The sequence below is a fragment of the Fistularia commersonii genome, chromosome 34, assembly GCF_037954325.1.
Source record: "Fistularia commersonii isolate RoL2024-O1a breed Wild chromosome 34, RoL_Fcom_v1.0, whole genome shotgun sequence".
NCBI lineage: Eukaryota > Metazoa > Chordata > Actinopteri > Syngnathiformes > Fistulariidae > Fistularia > Fistularia commersonii.
In genome coordinates, this window is record NC_141317.1 from 9067607 (window position 1) to 9090039 (window position 22433).

The 22433-nt window shown below is 44.3% G+C and overlaps 1 protein-coding gene across 1 annotated transcript; it reads right to left on the reverse strand.

The window, feature by feature from the left end:
• Nucleotides 1-4649: 4649 nt before the first annotated feature.
• Nucleotides 4650-8442, reverse strand: ren (renin). The gene is made up of 9 exons (XM_086141513.1): nucleotides 8199-8442; nucleotides 7722-7869; nucleotides 6416-6539; nucleotides 6218-6336; nucleotides 5930-6126; nucleotides 5584-5706; nucleotides 5367-5508; nucleotides 5190-5288; nucleotides 4650-5117 (listed from the first exon to the last, which is right to left on the reverse strand). Exons 1-9 carry the CDS (start codon nucleotides 8264-8266, stop codon nucleotides 4956-4958), a joined length of 1182 nt encoding a protein of 393 aa, XP_085997639.1. The 5' UTR covers nucleotides 8267-8442; the 3' UTR covers nucleotides 4650-4955.
• Nucleotides 8443-22433: the final 13991 nt, after the last annotated feature.

Below are 22433 nucleotides of genomic sequence, written 5' to 3' on the forward strand. Positions count from 1 at the left end.
AATAAGGTGCGCTCTGCGTGGACGGAGCCCTGCAAGGGCCCACGCTGCTCCCGGAATCCTTCACTTTTTCTGTTGTTTTTTCAGCATTTTCTCCAGACGTGCTCGATGACACGGCGACCCACAAGCCGAGGCGAAGCCTATGGCTTTCTCAAATCCCATTTATGTTGGTTAATTTGGGGATATTATACATATGCATTTTTGCTTCTATAGTTTTAATTTCTCAATTTTTTGTCTTTATTTTTGCTTAATTATCAGCAAAAGCAGTCCCTGCACCAAGTAAATCTGAATAATAATAATAATAATAATAATAGTGGGGCAACATGGATCAAAAAGTCCAGCAATCGTCAAATATCCCCACGGGGATTTATATAGCATTAATGAAACCTTTATTTTTGCTTATTTATCAGCAACAGGAGTCGCTGCGCCTGCTAATCTGAATGATAAAAATAATAATAATTATTGTAATAATAATAACAACAACAACAAAAATAATAATAATAATAACAATAATAATAATAATAATAATAATAATAATAGGGCGACTTGGCGCAGGAGGTCAAGCAATCGTCGAATTTCCCCACAGGGATTGATAAAGCATTAATATAGCTTTATTTTTGCTTATTTATCAGCAACAGTAGTTGCCGCACCAAGTAAATCTGAATGATAATAATAACAATAATAATAATAATAATAATAATAATGATAATAATAATAATAATAATAATAATGATGGGGCGACGTGTCACAGGAGGTCAAGCAATCGTTGAATTTCGCCATGGGGATTAACAAAGCATAAATTATTATTATTATAATTATTATTAATTATCATTATCATTATTATTATTATTGTTAGAATAATTATTAATAACATGTGGTCCAGAATGGGAGCTCCACATCTGTTTAGCACAGACAGGTGTGTCTCACCTTGGAAAATCCATCTGATGTTTTTTTAAGTATTTTAAATGTTTTTAAGTCAGTCAAGAATGTCGGGGTTCATGTTGATGCTAAATTTTGGGGTTGCTAAGAATAATGTGGGTGTGGTTTGGGGTGCAATGAATTTCTTTTTTTTTTTTTTATCTGGAATTGAGCGGAAACAGTTTGCCAACAATCGCTATTGCTACTTAAACACCTCGAAGGCTGCTATATATTGAGGTCCGACGCCAACGGCTGGTTTGTTTCATTAGACGGAGGTAAACCGAAAAGCACTTATTTTGTGAGGATGATGCTGCACAGCCTCAAATGTAGGACGGCGCGTTGATACGTAGCAGATAATAAATGCCTGACGCCGTAATTGGCGATTTTACAGTCCATTTGGAATGACGACTGTTTCGATTATCCCCCCACCTGGTGGAACAACCTGACCCCGGCCGGGTCGCTGAATACCCGGCAAAGTGTTACGGTGTGTGAAATTCTCCAGACGTTTGGACGCGAGTCAACATGGCAGCTGCATCAGTCGCACCGCCGCTGGTAACCGATTGCAACGTCTGCCTCTCCTCCAGCTCCACCTGTCAGGGAGAAGTTAGATACACAAATAGATGTGTAAAATGAAATAAAGTAAAATAAAATAAAATAAAATAAAATAAAATAAAATAAAATAAAATAAAATAAAATAAAATTAAATTAAATTAAATTAAATTAAATTAAATTAAATTAAATTAAATTAAATTAAATTAAATTAAATGATAAATATGTGAATGAAAAAATAAGTAAAACAGCCTAGATAGCTGGCTGGCCAGCTAGCTAGCTGGCTAGATAGATAGATAGATAGATAGATAGATAGATAGATAGATAGATAGATAGATAGATAGATAGATAGATAGATAGATAGATAGATAGATAGATAGATAGATAGATAGATAGATAGATAGATAGATAGATAGATAGATAGATAGATAGAGATAAAATAAAATAAAATAAAATAAAATAAAATAAAATAAAATAAGATACATGAATGAATAAATGTCCTAAAGCAGCCTGGCTAGCTAGCTACAAAATAAAATAAAATAAAATAAAATAAAATAAAATAAAATAAGGCACATGAATGAATAAATGTCCTAAAGCAGCCTGGCTAGCTAGCTACCTAGCTAGCTAGATGGCAAGATAGCTAGCTCGCTAGCTGTAGATAGATAGATAGATAGATAGATAGATAGATAGATAGATAGATAGATAGATAGATAGATAGATAGATAGATAGATAGATAGATAGATAGATAGATAGATAGATAGAGATTGAATAAACTGAACTAAACTAAACAAAACTAGAATAAAACAAAACAAAATCAAATAAAATAAAATTCAATAAAATTCAATAAAATAAAATAAAATAAAATAAAATAAAATAAAATAAAATAAAATTCAATAAAATAAAAAACAAAAGATTGAATACATAACAAGATAAATATGTGAATACATAAATAACCTATAACAGCCTGGATAGCTAGGTAGTTAGATAGCTAGCATACACACACACACACACACACACACACACACACACACACACACATATAGAATGAGATGCATATCATTTAGACTTTATAGATTTATGGATCTATAAACATATGAATGCAGATTGAGCCTGATCTCGAACTTTATATGCATATGAACAGAATGACATAGATATATAAAAATGTTTGTTTACGGAATAGGATGGATAATAATACATACGATTTGTATAGCGCTTTTCACGGTACACAAAGATCTATAAATATTTATTTGCCTGTAACTTACTCTTTTGGAAAACGTAGGGGAATGAGGTATTGTTTTCCATCTCCTGCTTCTGCCAACTCCAACGAACACCTGTGTGAGATCTTTCCATCACCCCCATCACCCCCAACGGGATGTGCATGTGTTTTTTCTCATATTTGTGTCACTCCGGCGAAAAATGGGACGTGACATTTCCAAACCGTCGCCGTCCCTCTTTAGTTTTCTCCGCACTTGCGCAGCTGCTACGCACAGGGAGCTGAAACAGCTGTCGAGGAGCCGGGCGACAATGTCGGTGCATACGAGAACAATATAGACTGAATTTTGGGAAAATCATCTGCAACTGGTTGTTTTTTGGGGTGTGTGTGTGTGTGTGTGTGTGTCGCCCCCCCCCCCCCCCCCCCTCCCCTTTTGAGCTATGCTCGAGTGGTTGTTTGGACAAGTTCCCAGCTTGAATAGCTTTGTTGAGTCATACTGAGGGAGATGTTTTTGTAATGAATATACTGTTGATAGCCTGGAAACCAGACCAATCTGCGAACTCATGTGTATTTGCCTTCACAGACGGGTCGGGCCTTCCTCCCCGCTCGGTCGGATCTCCGTCCACACGGCGGGTTACGGGCCGACGGCAACGTGTAAACAGAGGCTGCCGCCTCGATCCTCGCGGGCAGGTGACGGAGCAACATCTGCAGCTAGCTCGCTAGCTCGGGCTCCGGCGCAACCTGTCAGACTTTATCCATCGCTAAAGAGCCTCCCTTTTTGCTTCCCCGCTCGATCCTGACGTCTTCTTTTTCGATTTTAGGGATCTCATTCATAAACATTTCCGTTGCACGAAGCGCGTTGTTTTCGCCGCCTCGGTGTTTTACCGGCTTCTGTTATCATCTCTGCTTATTTTAATGCCGCAACTCACCGCGCAGAAGGCCTCATTTGTTTTGTTTTTTCTCCGTCTGCCTTATCAGAAAACGGAGCCATTGTGTTTCGTCCCGTCCCCTTCCCGCTTAAAATTACGATTGGATCTGCGTTTCGGACGACGTAATCGACGTGAACCCGCGTCGGGGCTCACGGCTCCCGGCGGTATCGGATTACGGCGACGCTAAACGATCGATAACGTCATAGTTTGATCGAAGCGAAAGACGGAAAAAGACGGCATCCATCCTCCCGCCGCTCCCATCGCCTCTACTGTCTGGCGGGCAGGGATCTTTTAGTTTTCACCCCATTGGAAGGCAAAAATGAAATGACATGTTCCAGGCCGATTCACAAAAGCGAGCTGGCCCCGGTCATGCCTGGCAATAATGCTGATTAAGTGCAGAGACATCCACCTTAACCTCGTTGCGCACTGACAACAGATAAAGTCCAGAGCAGACAATGCATGGACGGAAAATCGAGGAAGCGCGTCGTCTGCGTTTGCGGCTTTCTGTTTTAAAGACGTGAGGTCAAAAGATCTGACGAGCAGATATGATTAATAAGTGCACTTTCATTGTTTTGCGGTCTTCGGCGGTCCTTCTTGTTCGCTGACACCGGGATCCGGGAAGGACCCGACGGGGCCGATGTTCCCACAGCTTTTACAAAAGCAGCGCAAATGTTTAAAAGGGCGGATTAGATTTGGAAAATGCGATTGTTACACATTATATCAGGGATCGGCGCGACGCGGCGATGCCACGGAGTCCGCCTCGCCTTTCCGGGCGGGGGAAGGAAGAAAGCCTTGCGTCACTGGGACACTCATGACCTGGAAAACTATGCGTATGGATTTTATACCTTTTAATCCGCCGGCGGGATCGTCTGGAAAGGTTTTCTCGATCGGCGAGCGGCGAAACGTGTCCGTGACCGATCCGCCGTCGTTGCCAAAAATCTCCGGGCGGTTCGCCTCACGCCCGGCCTCCGCTTTCTCACGGTCGTAAAACAAATTCGACAAAGAGGAAAGGATGCGATCGGTACAGAAACCTCGACGCAAATCAAAGTATACAACTTTATTTCTTGCCATGCCGGTTTGATACAGATGCGAACTTCTTTTTTTTTTTTTTTTTTTGATGATAACAATCAGAAAAGGTTCAGCGCGCAAACACGCACACACACGCGAATCTCGCATTTGCAGATAAATGCTTATAAATAAAGATCAGAAGGGGCTCAGTGCAAAAAATCACATATATGAATTTCAGATTGTAAGACGTGGACGATACCATGCTCAGTTACAAGACATCTCGGAGTAACTGCGGGGGCAGGAAGAGGCCGGAGGGACGGGGAAGTCGTCCGGCTCGCGTTCAGACGGCCGCGGCGAAACCTATCCGATTATTGCGCCGGTCGAACTCTGTGTAGTAGCGAGCGATGAAGTTGGCCCCCAGGATCCACATGGGGCCAGTAGGGGGCGGCACATCCAAGCCCCTGAAGGTGACGGTGCAGACGTCGCCCTCGATCTGCGATCGCTGCGGCCACAGCGGACGGTGTCACCAAACGCGCGACGTAACGTCGGGACGATTCGAGAATTCCGCTCTTACCCATAAGATGTAATCCTCGTGGGGGAGGGAGTACTCCTGGCCGCCGAGGTGGAAAGTGATGCTGGGAAGCGTCTCCACCGCGTCGCAATCCACTTTGTACTGGGATGCGAAGCCACGTGAGATTCAGTTTAACCGCCTGGCGCGCTCTCGTGTGAAACTGAAAAAACAAGAACTCACCCCGCTCTCGTCCGGCTCGGCGCCGATTATTCTCATCAGGGTGGAGATGGAGGAGGCCGGGCCGGTGATGTAGGAGGAGCCGGTGTCGATCACGGCGGTGCAGCCCTCCACGCAGAACGCCGCCTCCTCCCCCACGGAGACCCTTGGAGAAGCGATCGGAGGGTCAGCCGAGGCGCGAGCCGGAGGGGGAAACGCGGGAGAGACGAAAAACACCCACCCTTTCATGGTGACCTCCCATTTTCCCATCTCTCTGGTTTCCATGTAGTTGAAGCTCCCCGTGTAGTAGTTGGGGTCGGTGCCGCCGAGCACCAGCTCTCCGCCCGGCGAGTGTTTGGGGTCCCTGGGAGGAAAAACAAAAAAAACAAAACGTCTCGTCCCGATCCGCGAGGAACTCGTCTTCGCGGATCCTCGCGGGGACGCGTGCGACGGAGCTTCGGCAAGTGTGTGTCGTTATTAGATTACAAACAATCACCGCACTTAGAGCCGCTTGTTATTCCCATACAAACTCAAAATTTGATTTCAACCGCGTATAATTTATCCGAGGTCGCGCCGGGTCGGCCCACCTGCTGTAGTAGACGGAAAACACCTCCTCCTTGAGGATGTGCTGGGACATGATGCGGTCAAACACGGGGGTGATGCCGTCGATGGCCACGTTGGGGTAGCCCATCCCCAGGACGCCGTCGAACTTGGCGAATATGAAGGGCATGGCGGACAGCGAGGTGGCCTCGGCGAACACCTGGACCACCGGGATCCCTCCCACCTTCAAGGACGGGAAAGACACGCTAGATATGGAGCGACGGGGCGCTGGGGGGGGAGGGGGGGCTTCTTTCGGCCGCCGGCGCCAAACTCACCACCACCACGTCCTCGCTCAGAAACCCCCTGACGTTCCCGGAGGCGTACTGGATGGAAAACCCCGTCCCGTTTTCGATGTAGGTGTGGGACCTGGAGGCGTCGTACCTGTTGTGGGTGACTGAAGGTTCATAGCCGGCGTCAGTCGCAAGGAGGTGTGTTTGCGCTCGGGAGGAGAAGTCGAGGGCGGCGGCACTCACAGCAGGCGGTGGAGAACGGCGAGCAGCTCTGCGAGGGCACCCACAGGTTGGCCGAGCCCGTGTCGAACACCACGTTGAACATCTGGGCCGGGGAGCCGATGCTGATTTCCCCGAAGTACTGCGTCTGCTCGGGAAATAAAGACGTGAAATGAATGAATAGATAAGATGAGGAGATAATACTTGTCGTATTGTTTTGTCACAGGAGCGCAACTATAACAATGTCAATAAATGGCAGTATGAATAAAGAGACAAGATAGCAAAAATATGGCAAAATGAACAACAACAAGGATAAAAATAGACAACAGAATGCAAAACAAAATAAAACAAAAGAAAACAAAACAATAAAAAGCAAAGACAACAAAAGAAAACAAAACAAAATACAGCAAACGAAAGAGTGAGAACAACAAGCATAAAAATAGACAACAGAATAAAAAACGAAACAAAACGACACAAAACAAAACGACACAAAACAAAACAAAACGACACAAAACAAAACGACACAAAACGACACAAAACGACACAAAACGACACAAAACGACACAAAACGACACAAAACAAAACAAAACAAAACAAAACAAAACAAAACAAAACAAAACAAAACAAAACAAAACAAAACAAAACAAAACAAACGCAAGAGTGAGAATAGACAACAAAAACGACAACAAGCATAAAAATAGACAACAGAATAAAAAAATAAAATAAAACAAAATAAAATAAATAAAACAAAACAACCGCAAGGGTGAGAATAGACACCCAAAACGACAACGAGGATAAACATAAACAACAGAATAAAGAAAACCAACTACAAAAAGCAGCAAGGGGGAAAATAGCCAACCTAAACAACAACAACAAGGATAAACCTGGACGACGGAATGAAAAAAAAGAAAACAACAACAACAAGGGGGAAAATAGCCAACCTAAACAACAACAACAAGAATAAGAAACAGAAACAGAGGTGCCAGTTAGAAAGGTATTCGTTCATTCCTGCTTTCTCTTCTCTTGAGCCGATCCCAGCCGCGGCTGGCCGAGCGGCGGGGTTCCCCCTGGATCGATCACGGGGCCACTTTTAGAGCAAACGTTCACGCGCTCATTTGAACAATTTGGGGTCGTTGGGGTGTTTGGACTGCGGAAGGAACCCCTTGCCGACACGGGGGGAGAACATGGAGGCCCCGCTGTGGGAATCCAACCGAGGACCTTCTAACTCACGTAACTCAAACGCAACGAAGCACGTTTTTCGAGGATCTGTGAACCGTCAACACTGGTCAGGGTGGAGAGAAGAAGCTTCACAAAGGTCACCGTGTCTCACATCCAAGTAGTTGGTCAGAGGTGTTGGAACGGTCCCGTTGCCGGAGTCACCCGAGGTTTTGTGGGCCAGCTCGGTCAACACCTGCTCCACCGAGACGCCCATCTCCTGCAGGGTCTCCCTGATAGACGGCATCTTCTTCAGGGCGATTCTGGGAAACGGGAAGCGGGAGGAGCCGCACGTGAAAAGGAAGGTAAGCGAAGGGTACGTTTTCCGTGCCGTAAATCGGACGCATATGCCTGGTCATCATCCCGGTGCAACAATGAGCCATTAATTAAACGCAGACTTTTTTGCTCTGAGCACCTTGCCAAGCAACAACAACAAAAAAAAAAAAAAAAAAAAAAGAATAAAAACACATGCTGGGCCTCATTTGCGTTCCTTTCTTTATTTGTTTCATAGTTTTCTGTCACTGCTTGGGTGAAACGCGATATTTCCCAGGTAGATTTCGCCCCACGCCGCCAACAAAAGCCCCCCCCTTACCTCCGCAGAGCGCAGCTCCGGGTCGCCGCCAGCGACAGAACGATCAGGAACGTCCAGTAACCCGTCATGGTAGCTTCTGAAAATGTCCGATTCGGCAGATCTGGAAGGACGGGAAGAGCGTCCGAGAGCTGCCGACCTTCTCGGCGTCGCGACTCTTTTTATACCATGTCCTCCTCGCCGCGCTCTCTCCCATGGGCCGCTGGCTGCGAGACGTCCCGGAGGTGTCCGCTTGAAAACAAACTCCGCACCCCCCGCGCTCAGAAGCTCCAGGCTCGGTCACACAGCCCCGCCGGCGATAAACAGGTCCCAGGGAGAGGGCTGAACTTTGACCTGCTGCGAGCGGTTGAGATTGCTGACGTTGGTGAGGCCGGACAACTTGTCTGCACGTCCATGGGAAGCCTCGGAGAAGCTTTGAACTTCCCACGCCGGCGACGTTTTAACGCGACTGCGCCAATATCGGGTGCCGGTCCGAGATTTGAGGTTTCTGCGGGCCGGCGGAGGAATCGTCCCCGATTTGAGAGGATTCCCACGGTATCTGGCGCGTCGTGTGACGGAACTGCGCCGACCACCCGGCCCGCGGAGGAGATATGACGGGGGTCCGAGTCCAGGCACGGGCTCAGACGGTCCTGGCAGGGGTCAAAGGTCGGACGAAGAGAAAATACACCCCCAGGAGATGATGGCTTCCTCCTGCGGGGGGAACACGGTGACGGATTAGCCGGGGGAAAAAAATAAAAAATAAAAAATCGGGATCTGACGTCATTAACCGGTTTGATCAACACTTCGGAAAGCTGCTACTTTTGACAATCTTTGGGGGGGAAAACCGGAATGAGCTGGAAATGCAATTTTATTATCACCTTATAAAGTTGTTTTCTGAAAAACATGTTTTGCGCTAGAAAGAACCCTCGGCCAGGAACGTGAGAATTTAATTGGGTTTCTGGGCGAACGGCGGGCGCGAATGAAATCCCCACTTATTGGGTTCTGGTCGGGGCCGCACCACCTGATGAGGGACGATTCTGTTTATGAGCTGCTAAAGGGCCTGGCCGGGTTCGACGCCGTTTTCAAAAAACACAAAACGACGCTTTTGCAAGCGGATCCGCGGTCGCTAATGGCCGTTATTTAACCCCGGTGGCCTCGGATTTCACGCGTCTTCCATCCAACCCGTTATTTAGGCTCGAACTGCCGGGGAAACTGGCCGGACATCAGATGGATACCCACGGGTTTCTTTCCCACGCTGCCGGGAGGAGCCCGGACGTCACGCCTCCCCCGGCCTCCCACCTCCACGGGGAGTCAGGTCCGCCGGTAGGCATGGGAAATGTAAAACCGACGCCTGGAGGATGATTTGTTTGGCATAAACGGTATTTTCGGGGGTAAATCATATCCCCTCCGAGCCTCGTATGTCGAGCGGGAACTCAATCATCCGACGGACGGAAGTCCCGCTCGGTCCAACGCTCATAAAGCTGCGACAGGACGCTGTTTTTCCAAATCGGCGGCCCTCGCAGGGCTGACGCACGTCAGAGGTTGGAAACTTATCTGGAGAGATAAGGCAGATATGAAGCAGAGCAAGCGCTGGGTGTTTGCGGGCAATAGAAGCGCTCGCTCGGGCTTCCTTAACAAAAACGCTTATTTTTAATTTTCTTTTATTTGCCGCTGAGTAGTTATTAAATCAAAAAAAAAACATGATCTTCTTCTTGAAGCCAGCGTGCGGTTTGGTGGACGTGGGCGCCGAGGGAGTTCTGCAGGTCTGCGGCGGCCAGCAGGGCGCAGCATCACGCTTTCCAGAGCTTCGGCGAAGTCTTCTTCTGCTTTGGGACGCTCGCCGGACCATCGACCGACCTCCGACCTCCGACCTCTGACCTCCTTCCCCATCCCTCCTCCGTCCATGTCCAAACCATCTCAGTGTGACCAGAACCTCCACATCTCCAGCTCTGCTGCCTCCTGAGCTCCTCGCTGTCTCCAACATGGCCGCTCTCACCTCCATCTTCTACCTGCTCCTACGCGGTTCCCCACCTTCTTCGCCTCACCGTTCCTCTGGGGTTCCTCTGGGGTTCCTCTGGGGTTCCTCTGGGGTTCCTCTGGGGTTCCTCTACAGTCACTTTGTTGTTTGTGGAAAATGGCTCCTCCTTGCGTCAACCACTGGAGATGCCAGATGAGAAGAAGATGAACCCAAACTGAAATGTGGAGCATTTCTTATCTCCTCAGCCAATCAGCTGCCTCCGTTTAACCCCGTCCTCTGTCCTCCTTCCCTCCATCCATGAACCTCCTCTGTGGTCTTCAGGAACGAGAGGAACTCCTGATCCTCTCCGTCCTCCTCACCTCCAACATCTTTGTTTGGGGACGCCAAGAGGAGCAGATGATCGGTGTGTTCTCGGTCGTGGTCGCAGGAGAACGTCCGCATGAATGTGGGTGAACTTTGGCTCGGGGGGTTTTCCAGGGCGTGGGAACGTTCTCCATAGGAGGTGTGAATGAGAGGGTGAACATCTCCGCATGCGGCCCTGTGAAAGCTCCGATCCGATAAGCGGGTCTAGATAAGGAGTCAATGAACGTCAGCGGAAGCCTGGTAGGAGGCCAGAAGGTGCGTCTCTCAGTGACACACTAGGTGGTGACAGTGGGTCGTGTTTGAAATCCGGCTCACTCCAGCTCACTCCAGCTCACTCCTGGTAACTTCGGAGGCCGATGATCGACAACGGTTCACCCGAAGCCCTCCAGAAGTAGTGACACACTAGCAGAGCGTGAAGAAACGCCAGGAAGGACCAAAAGGTCCGGTGAAGTTCTGCAGGAGCATCTGCTTCCAGGAGAAACTTTCAGTACGTTTCCCTGAGCGGGAAGCGATCAGTGACTGAATGGTTGTGTGTGTTTGACTCAGAACATCTGAGAGGATCTACAGTGATGCGCTCCAGCCAATATCACTCGCACCAATCAATATATCTATATATCATTTTTATATCTAAATTATATATATTTATATCATATATTTTTTACGTTGGAAATGCATCTTGTTGACAAGTTGCTTCATTCCTGAACCTCCTGCATGTGTTTGGACAGTGGGAGAACAATTCTGTACAGTAATTTAATTATAAACACACACACACACACACACACACATACACATATATATATATATATATATATAGAAATATATATGAATAAATATAAACTATATATAAATAAAGATTATACATATTATAATATCTAATGAATAAAACAAATAAAAAATATGATATATGATTTAAACATTTTATATATAAATATATACACATATACACATCTATAAATATATGTAGATAGATAGATACTTTTTTTATAATATGAGAGATGAGATGAGATGAGAACAACTTTATTAATCCCGAAGGAAATTGTTGTGCCAGAGTTTTAAGTAAAAAAAAAACATAACAGTAATAGATAATAGTAGAAAGGAGGAAGAATAAGAATACAATGAAATATGAATTGTCTTAACTGTTAACTGTAACTACAAAGATTGAAGATTCCCTGCGGCTGAGGGAAGAGGAATTAATATAATATAATATATAATATAATAATATATATATTTTTTTAATGAATAATAATTTTTTTTTTTTTTTAATTTTTTTTATTTCTTTACATATTGATGCTGTTACCTCATGTGCCCCCAAATTGCTCCTGGGGGACAAATACAGTTTTTTTTCTGATTCTGGTTCTGAACCCTGAGTCCAAGCCTGGACCTTCTGCTTGTGAGGTGGAAGCCACCGCACCTCCTCGCCGTTCCTTAAAACAAGACCGATTAAAATAAAATAAATTTACCGCCGTGTATAATCATATTGTGTCGGTGTGTGTGTGTATGTGTGTGTGTGTGCTCATCTCTTTGAAAGCTGTTGTCGTGGTTACCTTGATCCCGGTGTCCCGAGTCCACAGGATATCCTCACGAAACAAAGGCCCTCCAGATCTCGCTGCTGTGAACTTCCCGGACATCGGCCTCCACATCCTCAGACCCCGCAAACATCCTCAGGCTGGTGCGCGCAGTAAACAGCCCGAGATCTCCAAAGGTCTTCTGTTCGCTGTCGCTCGTCAGTAAAACTGTTGGCGGTATCCTAGCAACCCATCTACAACCCATCATCTCCACGTGTCTGCTTCAGGTAGGACAGGTGGAGATCCTAAGTTAAATTGGTGTGTCTCTATATGACGTGGCTAGCGGGTTAGCCTCCGATTTATGTCTTCTAAACTTATGGGTATAAAAATGAGAGATGGAGCTTGACCGAGTAAAAAGACCAAAAAGTATCACTTCCATATGGAATGGGAGGTGGACTTTTTTTATTTTTACTATGTCATTTTCAAAGTTCACTTCCTCTGCCGGTCTGCCATCGCCGTACTGAAAAAAGGACCGTTTTCAGACCGTCCATAAAAACTACGACGCCGACTTCCCCCCGAAAAGTGAGCCGAGAAGGAAAAAGGTGAAGGAACTAAAATCAGAACGGCGGTCATTTTTCTCACAGCTGCTGCAAGTCATCAGAATAAGGTATTTACCAAAAAAGTACCATGTTGTAGTGTGTCATAAGGGTTCATGCAGTTATGCAAGATCCACAAACATTTATTGTGTTAAGTTTACTCAGTAGATATATCGATAAATATACATTCAGCATTTTTAGTGGAGGTCATTTTCACCTGCTCATTGGAAAAGTTGCTCACAAGGTGAAAAAGCGTGGGCACCCCTGGTCCAGGTCTACTTTATGTTGTCTTAGGATTTTTGAGTTTTCTTAAGATGTAAGCCATAATCAGCAATATTAAAATAATAAAAGGCTTGAAATATTCCACTTGATTTGTAATGAATCCAGAATGTATGTTTTGTTTTTGTAATTGCATTACAGAAGATAAAGAACTTTATCACAATATTGTAATTTTCTGAGACAGTCCTGTAGATAGATAGTGACGGTGACGGCGACGGTGACGCGCTCCAGCCAATATCACCCGCACCCATCAATATATCAATATATCTATATATCAGGCGCCTTTTTATGCTGGACACAGTAAAAGCATTTTGTTGACAAGCTGCTTCATTCCTGAACCTCCTGCATGTGTTTGGACTGTGGGAGAAAAATTCTGTACAGTAATTTAATTATAAACACACACACACACTCACATATATATAAATATATGTAGATAGATAGATTTTTTTTTTTTAAATGAAATAAAACAAAATTATTTATCTCTTAATGAATAATAATATATTTGTTTATTTTTATTTTCTTAAAATAAATAAAATAAATAAATGAATAAATAAATGTCCTAAAACAGCCTGGTTAGCTAATTAAGTAGCAAGCTACATGGCAAGATAGCTAGCTTGCTAGTGATAGATAGATAGATAGATAGATAGATAGATAGATAGATAGATAGATAGATAGATAGATAGATAGATAGATAGATAGATAGATAGATAGATAGATAGATAGATAGATAGATAGATAGATAGATAGATAGATAGAGGACTGTCTCAGAAAATTATATGTAATATATTATATATATTATATTATTATATATTAATAAATATATGTGTATATATATGTGTGTGTGTATATAATATATATATACATATATTTGCATGTATAGGTGTGTATATATGTTGGTGTGTATCTGTGTGTATATATAATGTATATATAGGTGCATGTATACAGGACTGTCTCAGAAAATTTGAATATTGTGATAAAGTTCTTTATCTTCTGTAATGCAATTAAAAAAACAAAAATTACTTTTTCATGATATTCTAATATTTTGAGATAGGATTTTTGAGTTTTCTTAAGATATAAGCCATAATCAGCAATATTAAAATAATAAAAGGCTTGCAATATTTCACTTGATTTGCAATGAATCCAGAATGTATGACATTTTTGTTTTTGTAATTGCATTACAAAAGATAAAGAACTTTATCACAATATTCTAATTTTCTGAGACAGTCCTATAAATAAGAGTGTGAATAGTTTAGGTCTATATGACGTATGAATGAGTGAGTGACTGTATGTCTTCATATGCAGATGAATAAATGAATAATAATGTCTTTATATGACGTGTAAATGAGAGAGTGAATGACTGCATGTCCTCCTATGTTGTGTGAATGAGTTAATAACTATGTTTTCATATAATGTGATTGACCTGCAACCTGTCCAGAGTGAAACCTCAGCCAGTTACTGGAGGAACTGAACCCAGCAGCTCAGGATAGCCGATGTGGAGAATGAATGAATGAATGAATGAATGAATGAATGAATGAATGAAAATATTGTAAATGTAAATGTAAATGGAAACGTCTGCTTGCATTTGATCGACGAAGAGAAAAGCCTTTGGGTTTCAGTTCAGACGATTGAAATGAGGAGGACGCTGGGAGATTATTTCACCTACGACGCCTCAGTCGTCCGTCACGGGAGGAGAAAGAGACGACAGACGGCAGCTCGAATGAAAACGTGAAAGTTTCTGCCGTTCCCCGGCATCGCTGCTGCTACTCGGAGTGATCGATCAACATTTCACGTCGGTGATTTCTAAACATAGGCCGTGTGCGTTCCCGTCCCCGTGCAGCCCTGCCCTCCGTCGGTGAACTGTCACTCCGGATCTCGGTGGATGTCGGATGACGGGCAGACTGAGGCGGCCTGCGTTTCTGATTTGCAAGAGAAGAATAACAGCTATTAGAGAACGTTGGGAAGGGAATGAATATTCTGTAGAAGCCAGTGTCTGGATGTGATGGTCTGCAACAACACACACTGCCGAAATAGGATGCTCAGGAACGTTCATGCATTCATTCATCCATCTAATCTTTATGCTAATGCTAAACAATAACAGCTACTGCAATGCCTCTACCACTACATCAATAACTTCCACAACTAAATGGTCTCCATCATTGAAGTGCATTGAGTTTCATGGTGAGGCAATGATTTCATCTCAATCGGATCAGATTTACAAAAATATGGAGCCTACAGAGCAGTTTATTTACCAACTCTGGCTTGCTGTCGTATTCTGCAGTCGAGAAGAATCACGAGCGCCCCCTGCCATGAGGCTGGAGAACTGCGTGCCTCACTTTGTGGCTCTTCCCTGACATTTTATGATCACTCGGCACAAGAAGCTACAGTTGTTGACAAATACAAATTGTGCATTGGAAATGTAGTTCATACAGGAAAAGCGTTTAAGTATTTTAAGAGCGACATACAGAGAGAAAGCAGCTCTCTTAGTGCAGAGCACGCTAGCAGTCAGCCGTCATTGCGCTATCTTTGTTGAGGCTCAACAGTCCGCTGCCTCACCGCACATCTCTTCTCAGTATTTGAACAGTGAATGTGAAAATCCGGCCATTTTGAACAAAAAAAAAAATCTGAAACTGGTGAAATTAAATGAAAATACTTTTATAGTGCAAATCACTGATAGATATAACCATTTCATTCTCTTTTTTCATTTGAAATTTTCCTCTTTCCGAGATTGGCAAGTGAGGCACGGCTTCTCCTGCCTCCCCTGCTGCACCTCACTGGTCTCAACTTTTTTGGTTCTTCTACCACCTTGCAGTTTCAAAGGGCTTTGCACTGGATTACATTCACCCATTCACACACACACACACAAACACACACACACACACACTGCAGTGCAGGGCGGTTAACTAGACCATCGGAAGCGATTCATGGAAAGTATTTAGCATCATCTCCAGTCTGTGAGCACGTGAACGTCCACCCTTCCATTCCAGCGAGTCTACGATATGTTAATTAAATGAATGTCTAACTGACTGCATGCCAAACAAAATATTTGTGGAGGTCCTGGTCAGGTGTTGTCAAGGTGGCGACTGGACTTGAGGACGTTCCTTCTCTGTTTCTTCAGTCGACTTTGGTCTAAATTGAAAGGATTCGATGTGTCAATGAGTGGATCGTTGTGCAAAAATCGTGTTGCTATGCTAACATGCGTGTTCTTTGGGGGAGGGGATTGACAACAATGGCTCAGAGATTGCTAACTACCGCGCTACAATATTAGCAATGAATACACCAGGCATTAGCGACACGATAGGACCGCAATCGCTTGTTTCCTCAAAAAAAAAAAAAAAGGCAAACCAGTAACTGACCGCTGTTTCTTTTGATTTCCAGGCACTAGGCTGTGGACTTGTCAGTCAGAGCGTGGAGCTGGAAGGACCACCGCCCCCTCGCCGGTCTTCCCCCGATGCTAACAAGGTCGGTCGTTTGTCCGTTGACATCGTTTGTCATGGACGTAATTTATAATTTGTCTTCGGCAGGGTTGAGAGCGGGCGTAACGAGCCTAACGGCTGTTTTCGTGCAGGAGCGGACGTGCAGGCGTGTGGTGAGCCAGCTAATGGCGAAGAAACTGAAAACCGCATTCCTTCAACCACATTTTCCTACACTGCAAAAACAAAAGTCCAATGTGTAGTTTTCCGCTCGGTTACATTTCCGCGGTGCATAATTTGTCACAATCGCCGCCCTTTTGCGCTAAACAACGAAACAAAAGCCTGTCACGAAACAGGGGGGTGGGGAGGGTAAACTATCCCATCACACACAAGCATGACAGCAGGGAAACGCCTGACCTGGAAGGAAACTCCAACCAGGATAACTCGACTTCAGAAAACACAGAAAGGCTGTCTATTGTGAGAAATATTCACTTCGTGATCACGCCCGGAGCTGTTTCTAAAAACATGTGGTCCCAGACAGCGGTGGGCTGCATGGGATTTGGATCTGAAAGGTGTCAAACCCGAGGCCCGCGGGCCAAATCTGGCCCGCCGTGTCGTTTCATGTGGCCCGCAAAAGATCTGATTGTCTTAAATTAAACAAGTCAAATGCGTGCATTGACAAAAAACTACATTTCCCACAATTCATGCCGATCGTGTTATCGCCAAGTGCATCCACATAAATGTGGAATTGAGAAATACAAAGAGAACAATCTAAGTCTGCATTTTGATGCCAAACTCTGAGCTAAGTATGCTAAAGTTAGCCTTCCAGAAAAACAAGTTGTCTTAGAATTAAAAGCCAAATTACAATGGCAGCATAAAAGTGTTCACAAGTGCCGCATCCAAAAACATAGCAGCAGTAAAAACTAGTTTTTACTAGCAACTAGAAAACATGTCTTTTTTGCATATGTAACATTTTGGATTTGAATGACTCATAAATTCAAAGTTATTTAACATTAGGGGGTAGTTACATTTATTCCCCATTACATTTAGTTACATTTACACTGTTTATTACATGTGGCCCTTCGCTATGCTAATGCGGCCCTCTGTGGACGGGCTGCAGGGCGAGCGCGGTTTTATCGCTGACGTATAAAACGCAAGTAGTCACGTCACGGTACGGGACCGCGAAGACAAATTCGCACAGAACGCACGTTAACAGCGCGCGGCACGCTTCAGGGAAAAAAAAGCAGCCGCCGATCAGCCGGCACGTTGAATCCGCCATGTTTTCTCAGGGCAGCACCGCTCCCTCCATTACTGCGATGTTGTCAGCGCCTGAATAATTCAATACTGCTCACTGTCTGCTCTCCAGAGCAGCACGCTGTTAAGATCCGGTGAAGGGGAAGCCTTGATGCATGAGGACAGGCCTTGTTTTCTGCACCCCCAGCCAGGCATGTGTCTTATGTAAGGGGTGGAGGGGGGTGGATGAGCAGAACACACTCGCTCCGCATGAAACCGCTCGTAGCGCCGCCGTCATTTGTTTCCGCGCCCGTCAGTTTGCGAGGTTTAATTTTTACCAATGTTCCCTCGTTGCCGGAGAAGCTTTTTCAAATCATCCGGCGTTGGTGGATCAACGACACGGTATACATTTCCTTCTTGGCGCTTTGGTAGGTTTCTTGTGGAGCGTAGAGGGAGCGGTGTTGTTGTTGCTGCATTCAGCTTAAGTGTTTCCATTCGCCCGTTCACCCGATTGTTTCGTTCAACAACGGCAGAAACGACAGCGGGTCCTCGACGGTATCCGGGTGGCTGATTCCAACATGTCTGTTTGCAAACACCGCATGTTCAGAATTATCACTGAATATATATATTTTTTTATTTTCTTAATTTTATTTATTTATTTATTCATCGATCTATCTCATTTTTAATCATTCATGTATTTATTCTGCTATGTATGTATATATACTTATTAATTTATTTTATTTTTTTAACTATCATTTATTATTTATTAATTTATCTATCCATTTATTTATCCATTTATCGATTTTCAGGTTGTTATCTATTTATTTTTTTCTTTACTGGGGAATTGTTTCCCCCTCGTCATAACATGCCCTGTATTTAAGATTATTAATTCCATTATGCATGTATATATATTTATTAATTTATTTTATTTTTTTAACAATTCATCTATTTATCATTTATAAATTTATCCACCCATTTATATGTCCATTTATTTATTTTTAGTTTTTTTTTTTTTTAATAGGTAATTGTTTTTCCCCTTTCATTACATACCTGGAATTTAAGATTATTAATTCCACTATGCATGTATATACATTTATCAATTTAACTTATTTTTTAAACTATTTATTCATTTATTATTTACCAATTTATTTATCCATTTATTCATCTTTAGGTTTTTATTTAATTTTTTTTTTTTTTACTAGGTAATTGTTTTTCCCGCAACATGTCATGGCCGGTATTTAGGACTATGCATGTATATATATTAATTAATTTGTTTTATTATTTTTTAACCATTTATTTATTTCTTATCTATTAATTTGTCTACCCATTAATTTATCCATTTATTCATTTTAAGTTTTTTATTTAATTTTTTTTTTTACTTGGTAATTCTCTTTCCCCCGTCATGATATGCCCGCTATTTCGCATTTATTATAAACACAGATTAAAATCACATTTAATCCACTTTTGTACAGTTCTCTGTAAAATTTTCCAGCTCAGAAAAACAAATCACCTGTCGGCAATGATTTTATCTCGCTTTCACATTTAAACATTGAACTGAAATCTACTAAATACAGAAGAGTAGAGCGACAAACCCCGTTGAGAGACGGAATTTAAAAAATGTCAAAAAAATCTCCAGCTGCATAACTAGCTTGTGGGCCGTCATCCCTTTACCCTCGAACCGCCGGCGCCGGTCAGCGTGACCTTTGACCCCGGGGTTAATGTTTAATTTTTCCAGCGCTGATCGTTCTCAGTCAATACGCCGCGGGTTGCACAACGCCCGAGGGTTTGTTTTCTTTATTTCTGCTGACTCGCTTTTATGTACCGCTCAGAGCCAGGTGTTCTTTTATTCGTGGTCGACACTTGCGTGATCTCTATTCTCGTCCGAAGTGTTTGCTCAAATGAATCCTTTTAAGAACCGAATCAAAAAAATGGGCAAACACAGCGGAGCTTTAACCGAGGCCGGACGAGGTTATCCAAATCCAATATTGACGTGATAAATCACTGCATAATACCCACTCTGGTTCCACAGGATGAAATGCACCTAACTAGCTTAAGGTTTTAGAAACATCTCTCGTCCAGAGGTGACTCGGGAACAGAATTCCTGGTTCGACTCCCGATTTCCTGAAGGGAAAGGATTCCGCGATGGGTGAATGCATCTTCTTCTTCTTCTTCTTCTTCTTGTCAAGACTTGGCAAGGATGAAGGAACTCAGACGCGTGATTTGAGAGAGTATTGGCGAGGCAATCTTTTATAAAAGCCACAAGGAGAAATTCTAGCACGGAAACCAACGTATCTGATTCTGACAAGGATACGAGGGCCAGGAAACCATTCATTCATTCATTCATTCATTAATTCATTCATCCATCCATTCATTCTCTATACAGGTCAGGAATCCATCGCAGGGCCGCAAATGGAGACACACAACTATTCAGCCTTTCATTCACGCGTCATATAGACATAAACCGACCGACACGTCATCGAGACATACAACATTCATTTGCTTGCAATTTAGGGTCTCTACTTTGCCTACTGGATGGTTTTTGACCGTGGATATCCATGTTCACGTGCACAAAGTCAATGTCAGCTATTTCAGAAGATGTTTCGCCCAATGCTACAATAACATGAAAACACATATATGTGTATGTACGTATGTATGCATGAGTCATATAGAGACATGCAACATTCACCCTCTCATGTATATGTTACATAGCGACATGCAAACATTCACTCACTGATTTACAAGTCCTTCGGAGACATGAAGTCCTTCATTTACAAGTCATATAGAACAAATCACCCTCATATTTATATGTTGCATAGCAACATGCAACAATTCACCCTCATATTTATATGTTACATGGCAACATGCAACCATTCACTCACTCATTCACAAGTCATTTGGAGATATACAACCATTCACCCTCTCATTCACACGTTACATAGCGACATGCAACCATTCACTCATTCATGAGCCAGATAGAGACATGCAACATTCACCCTCTCATTCACAGGTCAAATACAGACATGCAACCATTCACGCATTCATTTACAAGTCATTCGAAAACATAAAACCCTTCATTTACAAGTCATATAGAACAAATTAACCCCCTCATATTTATATGTTACGTAGCAACATGCTACAATACCCTCTCATTTATATGTTACATAGCAACATGCAACAATTCACCCCCTCATTCATATGTTACATAGCGACATGCAACCATTCACTCATTCACAAATCATTCGGAGACACACAACCGTTCACCCTTTCATTCACAGGTCAAATAGAGAAATACAGTCCTTCATGCATTCATTCATTTCCAGGGCATCTACAACCATTCACCCTCTCATTCACACGTCTGGTCCTGGATTCACGCGTCCTGTGGGAATCCGACCCGGGACCTTCTGGTTGTGATGTGGACACGCTGACCGCGTCGCCACCGTGTCGCCCACAAGGAAACCAGTAAAGAAGCAAACCAGCAGTGACTGGGATGAAACCACTGTGACTCACCAAACCGTCAGACTTTAATTGTCCAATGAGATGTTGAGGCTTTGAACCTCCTCTTACTGGAATCTCATCATTGCCCTTTTTATTATCACGCTTTTTTCACGGTTTCCATTTGAATCGGTTGTTAGCGCGGCGTGTGGTTGAGTGACGCCGAGGATCCCCGAGACCCGACGCACGCCGCTGAAGCGGCTAACACGGCTAACGCGGCTAACGCGGCGCTCAGAAACGGGACGCTCATCCGTGCGCGGCGCTCTTTAGCGGATAAAGACCGCTCGGAGTGGCGTTTCAGACGGCGGTCTGCTCAGTGGGCACGATGAAAGAAAGTCAGGGCGAATCAAGCCCTCTGGAATTCAGCGTCCGGTTCAGTGGCCTGCAGCCGGAGAAAGGACACACACCAAACGCACCGACTTCCCCCGTCCGCGTTAGCACGCCGCTCGGATGAACGCGCTAGGAAACAATGCCGAGGTGGCGGACGCTCACGGCGAACATCTCGCAAGAGGACGGCGCGGCTCAGCCGGCGTGAACATTCCCGGCACTCGGCACTGAGATGAACTGGGATGGAAAGTTAGCTTTCATGTACGTCTCTCCGGGCCACTGCGCACAGAAGACGCTTGTTTTCCTTCCACGGGTTCCTCACCTGACTCCCTCACGCTCGCTTTGCTTTTCCGCCTTTCACCGAGGGAACCGATTCCCGACTCGGGTTTGGTTTCGGAGGAATCATCTCCTGCCCGAGGAGGTTTTAAGTTCCGCGGGAGGGAATCACAACCTGGGAGGCGAGATTTGACGCAAAGCTGGTTTCCACAAACACACTCCGGTCCGTCACGTACCGACACCGTTCACTCAAACATGCAACATGGACACGTGCAACCGTTCACCCACTTTTCACACACACACGTCTGGACAATGCAGGATCTCCAGGGAACCTTCTGCATGTGTTTAGATTGCAGGAGGAACCCTGAGGAACCCCTCACACACTCCTGGAAAACACAGAGCTCCACACAGAAAGACCTCCTGTGGGGATCCAACCAGGAATATAATATAATATAATATAATATAATATAATATAATGAATATGGTGTTCGTATCCAGTTTGTGCAAACAGTTTTCATTGAGCTGCTTTTGCAAATTTTGGAGATTCTTGTTTCCTCTTTCCGGTGCCGTGGGTTGCGTGGCGCAGGACGCACGGAGCCGCGACGCACGTCTCCGTGGAGTTTCCCACTTCGGAGCCTCACCCAACACACTCTGACCCCGTGACGTGGGCGGTCGAGGTCAAGGAGGAAGTACCGACAGGACGAGCGACACACACACCCACACGCAGACACACACACACCCACCCCCACGCTGCAGGACGCATGCGTCCCCGCCCAGACTCTCCATCCAAGACGCCGCGG

Coding starts and splice junctions, on each gene's coding strand:
- ren (XM_086141513.1), bottom strand. CDS start 8,266: ATGACGGGTTACTGGACGTTCCTGATCGTTCTGTCGCTGGCGGCGACC. Junction 6,540..7,721: donor CTCTGACCAACTACTTGGAT/GTGAGACACGGT, acceptor TTTCCCGAGCAG/ACGCAGTACTTCGGGGAAAT. Junction 6,127..6,217: donor TGAGCGAGGACGTGGTGGTG/GTGAGTTTGGCG, acceptor CCGTCCTTGAAG/GTGGGAGGGATCCCGGTGGT.